This window comes from Mya arenaria, chromosome 9 (genome assembly GCF_026914265.1).
Source record: "Mya arenaria isolate MELC-2E11 chromosome 9, ASM2691426v1".
In the NCBI taxonomy this organism is placed as follows: Eukaryota; Metazoa; Mollusca; class Bivalvia; order Myida; family Myidae; genus Mya; species Mya arenaria.
The window spans coordinates 11,350,270-11,363,636 of record NC_069130.1 but is presented as its reverse complement, the minus strand read 5'-3'; the positions used below and the strand labels follow the sequence as shown (position 1 = coordinate 11,363,636).

Here is a 13,367-nt window from a genome sequence, read left to right as displayed (position 1 = left end):
TATATGTCCCACAATAGATAAGGGTTGTGATGCTGGTGTCATTAAGGTATACGCCCCACAATAGATAAGGGTAGTGATGTTGGTGTCATTAAGGTATATGTCTCACAACAGATAAGGGTAGTGATGTTGTTGTCATTAATGTATATGTCCCACAATAGATAAGGGTTGTGATGCTGGTGTCATTAAGGTATACGCCCCACAACAGATAAGGGTAGTGATGTTGGTGTCATTAAGGTATATGTCCCACAATAGATAAGGGTAGTGATGTTGGTTTCATTAGGGTATATGTCTCACAATAGATAAGGGTAGTGATGTTGGTGTCATTAATGTATATGTCCCACAATAGATAAGGGTAGTGATGTTGGTGTCATTAAGGTATACGCCCCACAATAGATAAGGGTAGTGATTTTGGTCTCATTAAGGTATACGCGCCACAATAGATAAGGGTTTTTATGTTGGTGTCATTAGGGTATACGTTCACAATAGATAAGGGTAGTGATGTTGGTGTCATTAGGGAATATGTCCCACAATAGATAAGGGTAGTGATGCTGTTGTCATTAAGATATATGCCCCACAATAGATAAGGGTAGTGATGTTGTTGTCATTAATGTATATGTCCCACAATAGATAAGGGTAGTGATGTTGGTGTCATTAAGGTATATGTCCCACAATAGATAAAGGTAGTAATGTTGGTGTCATAAAGGTATATGCTCCACAATAAATAAGGGTTGTGATGCTGGTGTCATTAAGGTATACGCCCCACAATAGATAAAGGAAGTGATGTTGGTGTCATTAAGGTATACGTCCCGCAATAGATTAGGGTAGTGATGTTGGTGTCATTATGGTATATGTGCCACAATAGATAATGGTAGTGATGTTGGTGTCATTAAGGTATATGTCCCACAATAGATAAGGGTAGTGATGTTGGTGTCATTAAGGTATACACCCCACTATAGATAAAGGTATAGATGTTGGTGTCATTCAGGTATATGTCCCACAATAGATAAGGGTAGTGATGTTGGTGTCATTAGGGTATATGTCCCACAATAGATAAGGGTAGTGATGTTGGTGTCATTAAGATATATGCCCCACAATAGATAAGGGTAGTGATGTTGTTGTCATTAATGTATATGTCCCACAATAGATAAGGGTTGTGATGGTGGTTTCATTAAGGAATACGCCCCACAATAGATACAGGTAAAGATATTGGTGTCATTAAGGTATACGTCCCACAATTGATATGGGTTGTGATGTTGGTGTCATTAAGGTATACGCCCCACAATAGATTAGGGTAGTAAAGTTGGTGTCATTAAGGTAATCGCCCCACAGTAGATAAGGGTTGTGATGCTGGTGTCATTAAGGTATATATCTCACAATAGATAAGGGTTGTGATGCTGGTGTCATTAATGTATATGTCCCGCAATAGTTAAAGGTAGTGATGTTGGTGTCATTAAGGTGTACGCCCCACACTAGATAAGGGTTGTGATGCTGGTGTCATTAAGGTATACGCCCCACAATATATAAAGGAAGTGATGTTGGTGTCATTAAGGTATACGTCCCACAATAGATTAGGGTAGTGATGTTGGTGTCATTAAGGTATATGTCTCACAATATATAATTGTAGTGATGTTGGTGTCATTAAGGTATACACCCCACAATAGATAAGGGTAGTGATGTTGGTGTCATTAGGGTATATGTCCCACAATAGATAAGGGTAGTGATGTTGGTGTCATTAAGGTATATGTCCCACAATAGATAATTGTAATGATGATGGTGTCATTAGGGTATACGTCCCACAATAGATAAAGGTAGTAATGTTGGTGTCATTAAGGTATATGTCCCACAATAGATAAGGGTTGTGATGTTGGTGTCATTAGGGTATATGTCCCACAATAGATAAGGGTAGTGATGTTGGTGTCATTAGGGTATACGTCTCACAATAGATAAGGGTAGTAATGTTGGTGTCATTAAGGTATATGTCCCACAATAGATAAGGGTTGTGATGTTGGTGTCATTAGGGTATATGTCCCACAATAGATAAGGGTAGTGATGTTGGTGTCATTAGGGTATATGTCTCACAATAGATAAGGGTAGTGATGTTGGTGTCATTAAGGTATATGCCCCACAATAGATAAGGGTAGTGATGTTGGTGTCATTAAGGTATATGCCCCACAATAGATAAGGATAGTGATGTTGGTGTCATTAAGGTATACGTCCCACAATTGATATGGGTTGTGATGTTGGTGTCATTAAGGTATACGCCCCACAATAGATTAGGGTAGTGATGTTGGTGTCATTAAAGTATACGCCCCACAATAGATAAGGGTTGTGATGCTGGTGTCATTAAGGTATATATCTCACAATAGATAAGGGTAGTGATGTAGGTGTCATTAATGTATATGTCCCACAATAGATAAGGGTAGTGATGTTGGTGTCATTAAGGTATACGCCGCACAATAGTTAAGGGTAGTGATGTTGGTGTCATTAAGTTATACGCCCCACAATAGATAAGGGTAGTGATGTTGGTGTCATTAAGGTATATGCCCCACAATAGATAAGGGTAGTGATGCTGGTGTCATTAAGGTATACGCCCTACAATAGATAAGTGTTGTGATGCTCGTGTCATTAAGGTATATATCTCACAATAGATAAGGGTAAGGATGTAGGTGTCGTTAATGTATATGTCCCACAATAGATAAGGGTAGTGATGTTGGTGTCATTAATGTATGTATGCGGGGATCGAGCAGCCGCCCATCATCGACCAGCTCCGGCGTATCATCCTGGACCAATATAGGAATGATGTACTGATTATTAAGGTTATGATTAAGGTCTCATTATGACAAAAACCGCAAAAATAGGTATCGGTTATGATGAAAGTGTCATTAAGATAAATATCCAGATGCCATTGTTTTTGTTTGGTTAAAACAAACGCAAATAATATTGTTTTGCATTCATTTTCCGTAGGAGCTGGTACAGAACGCAGACGATGCGGGGGCGTCCGAGTTACGGGTACTTTACCAAGGAGAAACCTTTAACCATGAGCCTCCAACCCGCGGTGATCGCTTCCGGAAATTCTTCAAGGTAGGATCAATAGTGTGGTCTAGTCCTAAAATCTGCCCACAACTTCATTATTGCTCATGTTCAGCTCATAAGTTCCCTTTTCTGACAAACAAGATCAATTATGAATACATTCAATATATCGCATATTTTGACAAGAATGAAATATCCTATTATAGTATTTATTTCTACGCGGTCTCGACTGATACGCGTTTACACAGCGAACACGGCGTGATACGTCAGGACCTTAGAAAAGTATCATGTCATAGTATCCCCCACACACACATATATATATATATATATATATATATATATATATATATATAAATAATAATGCTATCAAAATACGCAGGAAGTTGCCATAATGAAGATTTGCGTTGACAATGTGTCAGCCAATGAGGTTGTGTTCTAATTCAACTAGATGACCTGAATTACAATTTAATTGATGAAGCAGGGTTCGTTCGCTACGCTCACTCAGGCCATTCTTAATCATTAAGAATATACTTCATGCCATCTAACTATTACTTAGAATGCAACCAACATTTACAGGAAATGAAATTGCATATCAGCAATTATTAAGTGCTATGCTTAATCACTTAATCATTAAGAATTCCAACTTTAACCGGTGTTTAAAGGTCTGCCCACTGCCTCTCATCCGATACACAACCCCAGCGTCAGATTTTTCGTTGACAATGAGTCAGCAAAAGAGGTTCGCTGCCGTCACTACACACATTCTTAATCATTACGATTTTAATTCATGTCATCTAACCATGACTTAGAAGAGCTCTTACCATCAAAAATCCATTAAGCAGATTACAACACCGCCGAAAAACACTTTATTTTGTTTATACATTATGATTGATTCTGAAAATTGTTCTATCGGCAATGTTTATATAATGTACATGTTTATATTATATGTAACTCATGGGCTGCGAGCTTATAGGTAATAAAATGGTCTACTTCTATACATTTACTTTGGCCAGGACTCGATTATTTCTACGACTCGCATGATATTTACTGTAAATTGATATCAGTTTATAATAAACACATGCATAAACTTCTTCAACTATCGAAGTTTTTTTTGAAAGTCTATTGATAAGATTTATGAAAAACATACGATCCTTCATTTTCAGAAAATTAGGTTGTTTGTCTACGAAGAAGGAAATGATAAGCGACCATTTTTAGAAAATGCATGCAATCCCGCACGCTTGTTTTTACTTCATGAATTGCCAAACCTTATCATTCACGGTACTTAATCCGAGTTATTTGGTTATAATGCACACACAATAAATACAAAGGGTGTTTTTATCTGGGTCTGTGGATCGTTTATATAATATTTTGTCTGGGTCTTTGAAGCGTTTTAATGATAGAATACATTAAAGATTATCGCTTTTTTAAATACACTTGATCTTAAAAGGCCATATTGTTTGTCAATAATTATTTGTTAAACATTGTTTCCTTTAAACTGCATTTCAGTATTGTAGAATAGTTATTTTTAATGGCATGGAGTTAAATCAAACTTATTGATTGAGAGCTTCAATAAATAATAGTACAACTTTCGATTGTATCATCAAATATTTTCCATTTTAGAGACCCAATGTACAAACGAAGTCTGTTATATCGCGCCATTAGCCGCAATGTTAAATTTGAATACCTAGTGACCCCATATAAAAGTTAGTGTTTATTTGTTGGTCTTCTAAACCTCGACTTATTGTTTAGAAGATAAAAGGTAAATCCTAATTTTCTTAGTGCCCAGTGCGAAATGTTCTGCGAATGCCTTTATATAAGTAAATGCGCATGCCTAGACTACTAAACGACTCATTTAAATAATGACTACATATGTATATGGACATTTGCGGAGGCACGAGCCTGAAGCTATATATATATCTCGCCTCCAACATAAATGACGCAACGCCATTATTTCCGGACTGGCTGGAGCGAGCGAGCGAGCGAGCGAGTGGGTGGGTGGGTGGTTTGGGTGTGGGTGAGTGAGTGAGTGAGTGAGTGAGTGAGTGAGTGAGTGAGTGAGTGAGTGAGTGAGTGAGTGAGTGAGTGAGTGAGTGAGTGAGTGAGTGAGTGAGTGAGTGAAATTCAAACAGAGTAGTAAAAACATATACACAAACATTTGCACCCGACCGTCACCATATCTAAAGTGTAATGTAAATAACAGAAGGTATATAATATAAATTGACTAGTATATATTTTCTTTTTCTACTCGTACAACTCTTTACAATAGTATCAAAATATCAGGGGCAACCGGGATTGTTTTTTAAACGATTATGTCGAAAGGTCTGGCCCAAATATCTCGAAACTGATGACATGAATTTACATTTTAAAGATAAAGAATTGGCGGAGTGATCGTAGCGTTTTTTAGACGTTTGTAAGCCGTCCGTCAACTACACATAGTAAAGCTGTTAAATAACAAGATCACAGCAACCCTTTAATATTGGCAACAACCTCGCAAAAACTGTTAAAAACTAAAAAAACACACGCCGCTTTAACGTTTTAAGTACATAACAACATCGCATCAACCATTAAAGCAATAACCAAAAGTTTATACATAAAGCAATATTAAACATGGCATCAACGATTTTAAACAAGTGGCATCATCGTATTGACCGTTAATAGCAAGTAACCACATCGCACCAACCGTTGAAAGCAAGTACTCAAATTGCACCAGCCGTTGAAAGCAAGTTATCACATCGCCCCAACCGTTGAAAGCAAGTAACCACATCGCACCAACCGTTGAAAGCAAGTTACCACATCACACCAACCGTTAAAAGCAAGTAACCACATCGCACAAACCGTTGAAAGCAAGTTACCACATCGCACGAACCGTTGAAAGCAAGTAACCACATCGCACCAGCCGTTGAAAGCAAGTTACCACATCGCACCAACCGTTTAAAGCAAGTAACACATCGCACCAACCTTTGAAATCAAGTAACCACATCGCACCAACCGTTGAAAGCAAGTAACCACATCGCGCCAACCGTTGAAATCAAGTAACCACTTCGCGCCAACCGTTGAAAGCAAGTAACCACATCACATCAACCGTTAAAAGCAAGTTACCACAACACAGTAACCGTTGAAAGCAAGTAACATCATCGCATCAACCGTTGAAAGCAAGTAACACCATCGCATCAACCGTTGAAAGCAAGAAACGGCATCGCACCAACCGTTGAAAGCAAGAAACAACATCGCACCAACCGTTGAAAGCAGGTAACAACATCGCACCAACCGTTGAAAGCAAGTTACAACACCGCACCAACCGTTGAAAGCAAGTGACAACACCGCACCAGCCGTTGAAAGCAAGTAACCACATCGCATCAACCGTTGAAAGCAAGTAACCACATCGCACCAACCGTTGAAAGCAAGTGACAACACCGCACCAGCCGTTGAAAGCAAGTAACCACATCGCACCGACCGTTGAAAGCAAGTAACCACATCGCACCAACCGTTGAAAGCAAGTAACCACATCGCACAAACCGTTGAAAGCAAGTTACCACATCGCAAGAACCGTTGAAAGCAAGTAACCACATTGCACCAACTGTTGAAAGCAAGTTACCACATCGCCCCAACCGTTGAAAGCAAGTGACAACACCGCACCAACCGTTGAAAGCAAGTAACACCATCGCATCAACCATCGAAAGCAAGAAACGGCATCGCACCAACCGTTGAAAGCAAGTAGCAACATCGCACCAACCGTTGAAAGCAGGTTACAACATCGCACCAACCGTTGAAAGTAAGTAACCACATCGCACCGACCGTTGAAAGCAAGTGACAACACCGCACCAGCCTTTGAAAGCAAGTTACAACATCGCACCAACCGTTGAAAGCAAGTGACAACACCGCCCCAGCCGTTGGAAGCAAGTAACGACATCGCATCAACCGTTGAAAGCGAGTAGCCACATCGCACCAACCGTTGAAAGCAAGTGACTACATCGCACCAACCGTTGAAAGCAAGTACCCACATCGCACCAACCGTTGAAAGCAAGTAACCACATCACACCAACCGTTAATAGTAAGTAATCACACCGCAACAACATTTGAAAGCAAGAAGCAACATCGCACCAACCGTTGAAAGCAAGTAGCCATATCGCACCAACCATTGAAAGCAAGTAACAGCACCGCACCAGCCGTTGAAAGCAAGTAACCACATCGAAACAACCTTTGAAAGCAAGTAACCACATCGTAACAACCGTTGAAAGCAAGTAACCACATCGCACCAACCGTTGAAAGCAAGTAACCACATCGCACCAACCGCTGAAAGCAAGTAACTACATCTTACCAACCCACATCATATCAACTGTTGAAAGCAAGTAACCACATCGCACCAACCGTTGAAAGCAAGTGACAACACCGCACCAGCCCGTTGAAAGCAAGTAACCACATCGCACCGACCGTTGAAAGCAAGTAACCACATCGCACCAACCGTTGAAAGCAAGTAACCACATCGCACAAACCGTTGAAAGCAAGTTACCACATCGCACGAACCGTTGAAAGCAAGTAACCACATTGCACCAACTGTTGAAAGCAAGTTACCACATCGCCCCAACCGTTGAAAGCAAGTGACAACACCGCACCAACCGTTGAAAGCAAGTAACACCATCGCATCAACCATCGAAAGCAAGAAACGGCATCGCACCAACCGTTGAAAGCAAGTAGCAACATCGCATCAACCGTTGAAAGCAGGTTACAACATCGCACCAACCGTTGCAAGTAAGTAACCACATCGCACCGACCGTTGAAAGCAAGTGACAACACCGCACCAGCCTTTGAAAGCAAGTTACAACATCGCACCAACCGTTGAAAGCAAGTGACAACACCGCCCCAGCCGTTGGAAGCAAGTAACGACATCGCATCAACCGTTGAAAGCGAGTAGCCACATCGCACCAACCGTTGAAAGCAAGTGACTATATCGCACCAACCGTTGAAAGCAAGTACCCACATCGCACCAACCGTTGAAAGCAAGTAGCCACATTGCACCAACAGTTGAAAGCAAGTAGCCACACCGCACCAACATTTGAAAGCAAGAAGCAACATCGCACCAACCATTGAAAGCAAGTAACAGCACCGCACCAGCCGTTGAAAGCGAGTAGCCACATCGCAACAACCGTTGAAAGCAAGTGACTATATCGCACCAACCGTTGAAAGCAAGTACCCACATCGCACCAACCGTTGAAAGCAAGTAGCCACATTGCACCAACAGTTGAAAGCAAGTAGCCACACCGCACCAACCGTTGAAAGCAAGTAGCCATATCGCACCAACCATTGAAAGCAAGTAACAGCACCGCACCAGCCGTTGAAAGCAAGTAACCACATCGCAACAACCGTTGAAAGCAAGTAAACACATCGCACCAACCGTTGAAAGCAAGTAACCACATCGCACTAACCGTTGAAAGCAAGTAACCACATCGCACCAACCGCTGAAAGCAAGTAACTACATCTTACCAACCCACATCATATCAACTGTTGAAAGCAAGTAACCACATCGCACCAACAGTTGAAAGTAAAAAGCTACATCGAACCAACTCACATTGCACCAACCGTTGAAAGCATGTAACCTCATCGCACCAACCCACATCATATCAACTGTTGAAAGCAAGTAGCCACATTGCACCAACCGTTGAAAGCAAGTAGCCACATCGCATCAACCATTGAAAGCAAGTAACCATATCGCACAAACCGTTGAAAGCAGGTAGTCACATCGCACCAACAGTTGAAAGCAAGTGACCACATCGCACCAACCGTTTAAAGCAAGTAACCACATCGCACCAACCGCTGAAAGCAAGTAACTACATCTTACCAACCCACATCATATCAACTGTTGAAAGCAAGTAACCACATCGCACCAACAGTTGAAAGCAAAAAGCTACATCGAACCAACCCACATTGCACCAACCGTTGAAAGCATGTAGCCACATCGCACCAACCCACATTACACCAACCGTTGAAAGCATGTGACCACATTACACCAACCGTTGAAAGCGAGTAGCCACATCGCACCAACAGTTGAAAGCAAGTAACTACATCTCACCAACCCACATTGCACCAACCGTTGAAAGCAAGTAGCCACATCGGACCAACCCACATCGCACCAACCGTTGAAAGCAAGTAGCCACATTGCACCAACAGTTGAAAGCAAGTAGCCACATCGCACCAACCGTTGAAAGCAAGTAACTACCTCACACCAACCCACATTGCACCAACCGTTGAAAGCAAGTAACTACATCTCACCAACCCACATTGCACCAACCGTTGAAAGCAAGTAACTACATCACACCAACCCACATTGCACCAACCGTTCAAAGCAAGTAACTACATCTCACCAACCCACATTGCACCAACCGTTGAAAGCATGTAGCCACATCGCACCAACCCACATCGCACGTTGCAACCGTTGAAAGCAAGTAGCCACATTGCACCAACAGTTGAAAGCAAGTAGCCACATCGCACCAACCGTTCAAAGCAAGTAACTACATCACACCAACCCACATTGCACCAACCGTTGAAAGCAAGTAGCCACATCGCACCAACGGTTGAAAGTAAGTAACTACATCTCACAAACCGTTGAAAGTAAGTGGTCACATCGCACCAACAGTTGAAAGCAAGTAACTACATCGCACCAGCCGTTGAAAGCAAGTAACTACATCTCACCAACCGTTGAAAGCAAGTAACTACATCCCACAAACCCACATTGCACCAACTGTTGAAAGCAAGTAACTACAGCGCAACAAACTACATAGCACCAACCGTTGAAAACATTTAATAACATCGCACTAATCGTAGAAAGCAAGTAACTACATCGCACCAACCCACATCGCACCAACCGTTGAAAATGTTTAATACCAACGCACCAATCGTAGAAAGCAAGTAACTACATCGCAACAACCAACATCGCACCAACAGTTGAAAGCAAGTAACTACAGCGCAACAACCCACATCGCACCAACCGTTGAAAACATTTAATAACATCGCACCAATCGTAGAAAGCAAGTTACTACATCGCACCAACCAACATCGCACCAACCGTTGAAAGCAAGTTACCACATCGCACCAGCCGTTGAAAGCAAGTAACATCGTCGCACCAACCCGTAAGAGCAAGTTACTACATCGCACCAACCGTTGAAAGCAAGTAACCACATCGCACTAACCGTTGAAAGCAAGTAACCACATCGCACCAACCGTTGAAAGCAAGTAACCACATCGCATCTGCCGTTCAAAGGAAATAATCACATCGCACCAACCGCTAATAGTACGTAACCACATCGCACCAGCCGTTAATAGTACGTAACCACATCGCACCAACCGCTAATAGTACGTAGCCACATCGCACCAACCGCTAATAGTACGTAACCACATCGCACCAACGGTTAATAGTAAGTAACCACATCGCACCAACCGCTAATAGTACGTAACCACATCGCACCAGCCGTTAATAGTACGTAACCACATCGCACCAACCGCTAATAGTACGTAACCACATCGCACCAACCGCTAATAGTACGTAACCACATCGCACCAACCGTTAATAGTAAGTAACCACATCGCACCAACCGCTAATAGTACGTAACCACATCGCACTTACCGTAAATAATACGTAACCACATCGCACCAACCGCTAAAAGTACGTAACCATATCGCACCAACCGTTAATAGTACGTAACCATATCGCACCAGCCGTTAATAGTACGTAACCACATCGCACCAACCGTTAATAGCAACTAACCAAATTGCACCAACCTTTGAAAGCAAGTTACAACATCGCACCAGCCGTTGAAAGCAAGTAACCAGATCGCACCAACCGTTGAAAGCAAGTAACCACATCGCACTAGCCGTCGAAAGCAAGTAACAACATCGCAACAGTCGTTGAACGCAAATTACCACATCAAACCAACCGTTAAATCGCACCAGCCGTTCTGGTTAATGTGCACCAATTTGTCAACCGTTAAAAGAAACTTACATAGTAGTAACCTTTAAACGCAAGTAACAACATCGAATCAACCGGTAAAAGCAAGTTACAACATCGAATCAACCGGAAAAAAACTAGTAACCGGTATGCGATGTTGTTGTTTGCAAGTAACACCATCGCATCTACTGTCAAAAGCAAGTTAAAACATCTCACTTACTCAAATCAACCCTTAAAGCAAGTAACACTATCGCATTAACCGTCAAAAGCAAGTAACGTCATCTCATCACCCGTCAAAAGCAAGTAACAATATTGTACCAACATCATTGGAAAGGATAAAGGAATATCGCAGCAACCGTTAAAGCAAGGAACATCGTCTCATTAACCGTTAAAATAAGTTACAACGTTGCACTATACATTTAAAGCAAGTCATCATTTAAAGCAAAACACACTATTGCATTAACCGTTAAAAGCAATTAATAATATCATATCAACTGCTGAAAGCTTTTTAGCCGGATTTTTCATCGAACACTGACGGGTTATAAAATGGCGAAAACCGGGCGGGCTGGTGGTCGCGCTGGCGGGCGTTAACAATTTTGCGTTAAAGTTTTCATTTTATGTAATAAAATCAGGAGTTTTTATCCAATGGTAATCAAACTTCATACAATGGTAGAGCATAATGAGATGAAGTGCAGTGTATAATAACCATAACTCTATACTCTATTCAGCTTATTACAGAGTTACTGCCCTTTGTTACTTTTTCTTGTCCGGAGCATACCTTGATAAAGCCTTCACCTCCATGTGAAAATACAGACTACCACTCTGGCTTGGACCAGATATATATCTCAGATATATGCCTCACAAAACAGATGTCATGGAAACTTTCTGGACTGACCACAAAGCTGTCTGGATTGCCTTTTAAGTGATTACCATTATCACTTAAGGTTAACCATTTCATATAATCATGCCTACACAATTCTTACCAAACATATCAATATTTTGCAGGCAACAACTAAATTTAATTTCTATTTTATAAACAAATATCCCAATCATGAATTTCATATCTACCCATATTTTTCAATTTTTTTAATTAACTTTAAAAATATTTGTGTACATGAAATCTTAGATGATAAAGTGTGTCATCTAGGGTCAAAAGTTAGGTCTCTGGGACAGATCTTAATGAAAAAGCTGATGAATTTTTAAAATGCTCATTTTTCCTCACACAAATAGAATAGATTCTGTTCATCAGGCTATTTGTATGAACGATATCTCCGATAAGTATAAATATGGGTCTTTTTGTTTAAAAATACTAGAATACTAGCTCAAATCCTCGGTTTGCAAAATTTTATCGTCAAATAAAAATCAGGCTTGAATGCGGCGTTGCCGCATTGGCGTCTTGTTACATCATTGTATCTACCGTTAAAAGCAATCCATACCACTGCATCAACGTTAGATACATGTACCAACATCGCACCAACTGTTAAACGTAAGTGAAACCTTCGCCTCGACGGTAATAACCAAGTAACATCATCGTATTAACTGTTAAATTCAAAAGCAACACCGCATCATCTGTTGAAAGCAAGTTGAAACATCTCATCAACCGTAAATAGGAAGTAACAATACAATTGCACGATTTAATTCAATGAACATTTACATTTTGTTGACAACTACAAGCGATTGGACAAACCACCGTTAGTAATGTCCTTTATAAATAAACGAACAATGCTCGACATAATCGGGCAACCAATATCTGTATGAGTGTGTTTAATTATACACCACATGATCTTAATGGTTCGTTTTTCCAGGCACCGGCTCTGGTTTTCTACAACGACGCTGAGTTTACCGAGGACGACTGGCGGGGCATCCGACAGATATATGCTAGCATCAAGGCTGACGACCCGATGAAAATTGGAAAATATGGCCTGGGATTCAAATCCGTCTTTCATTTGACAGGTAAAATAATGACTTTTTTGTCCGGGCTGTATTTTGACCATTCATTATAGGATTTCAAAAGGCTTGCCATAAAGGTTCAACATGATGAGATGTCGTTTTGCTCACAATACCCAGGTATGTACTTCAAAGATCAAGCTCGAACTTAATAGTGAAATGTCAAAATGAGTACAAATGATAGGACTGATCTGGACTGAGCCTTATCCGGGCTGCCTCTTTACCATACAATATAGGATTTCAAAAAAATGCCATGGAGGTTCACCATGCTGAGGCGTGGTTTCGCAGGTACACGTATTATTGAACTCCATGTGATTATGTGTTTCATTTGCATAGAATATCATTATGTCTGTGTCAAATAATCTTTAAACGGGCTCGACATGTCGCCATTTGGTGCAGGTACACGTATTATTGAACTCCATGTGATTATGTGTTTCATTTGCATAGAATATCA

The 13,367-nt window shown here is 41.0% G+C and overlaps 1 protein-coding gene across 1 annotated transcript in view; it reads left to right on the top strand.

Annotated features, from left to right (window-relative positions):
• The window catches only part of LOC128246593 (sacsin-like), a 41,530-nt gene that overhangs the window by 21,355 nt on the left and 6,808 nt on the right, over nucleotides 1-13,367 (top strand). The window contains exons 4-5 of the mRNA XM_052964859.1: nucleotides 2,965-3,081; nucleotides 12,772-12,919. Coding sequence (XP_052820819.1) covers nucleotides 2,965-3,081; nucleotides 12,772-12,919 — 265 coding nt within the window. The remainder of the gene's footprint in view (nucleotides 1-2,964; nucleotides 3,082-12,771; nucleotides 12,920-13,367) is intronic.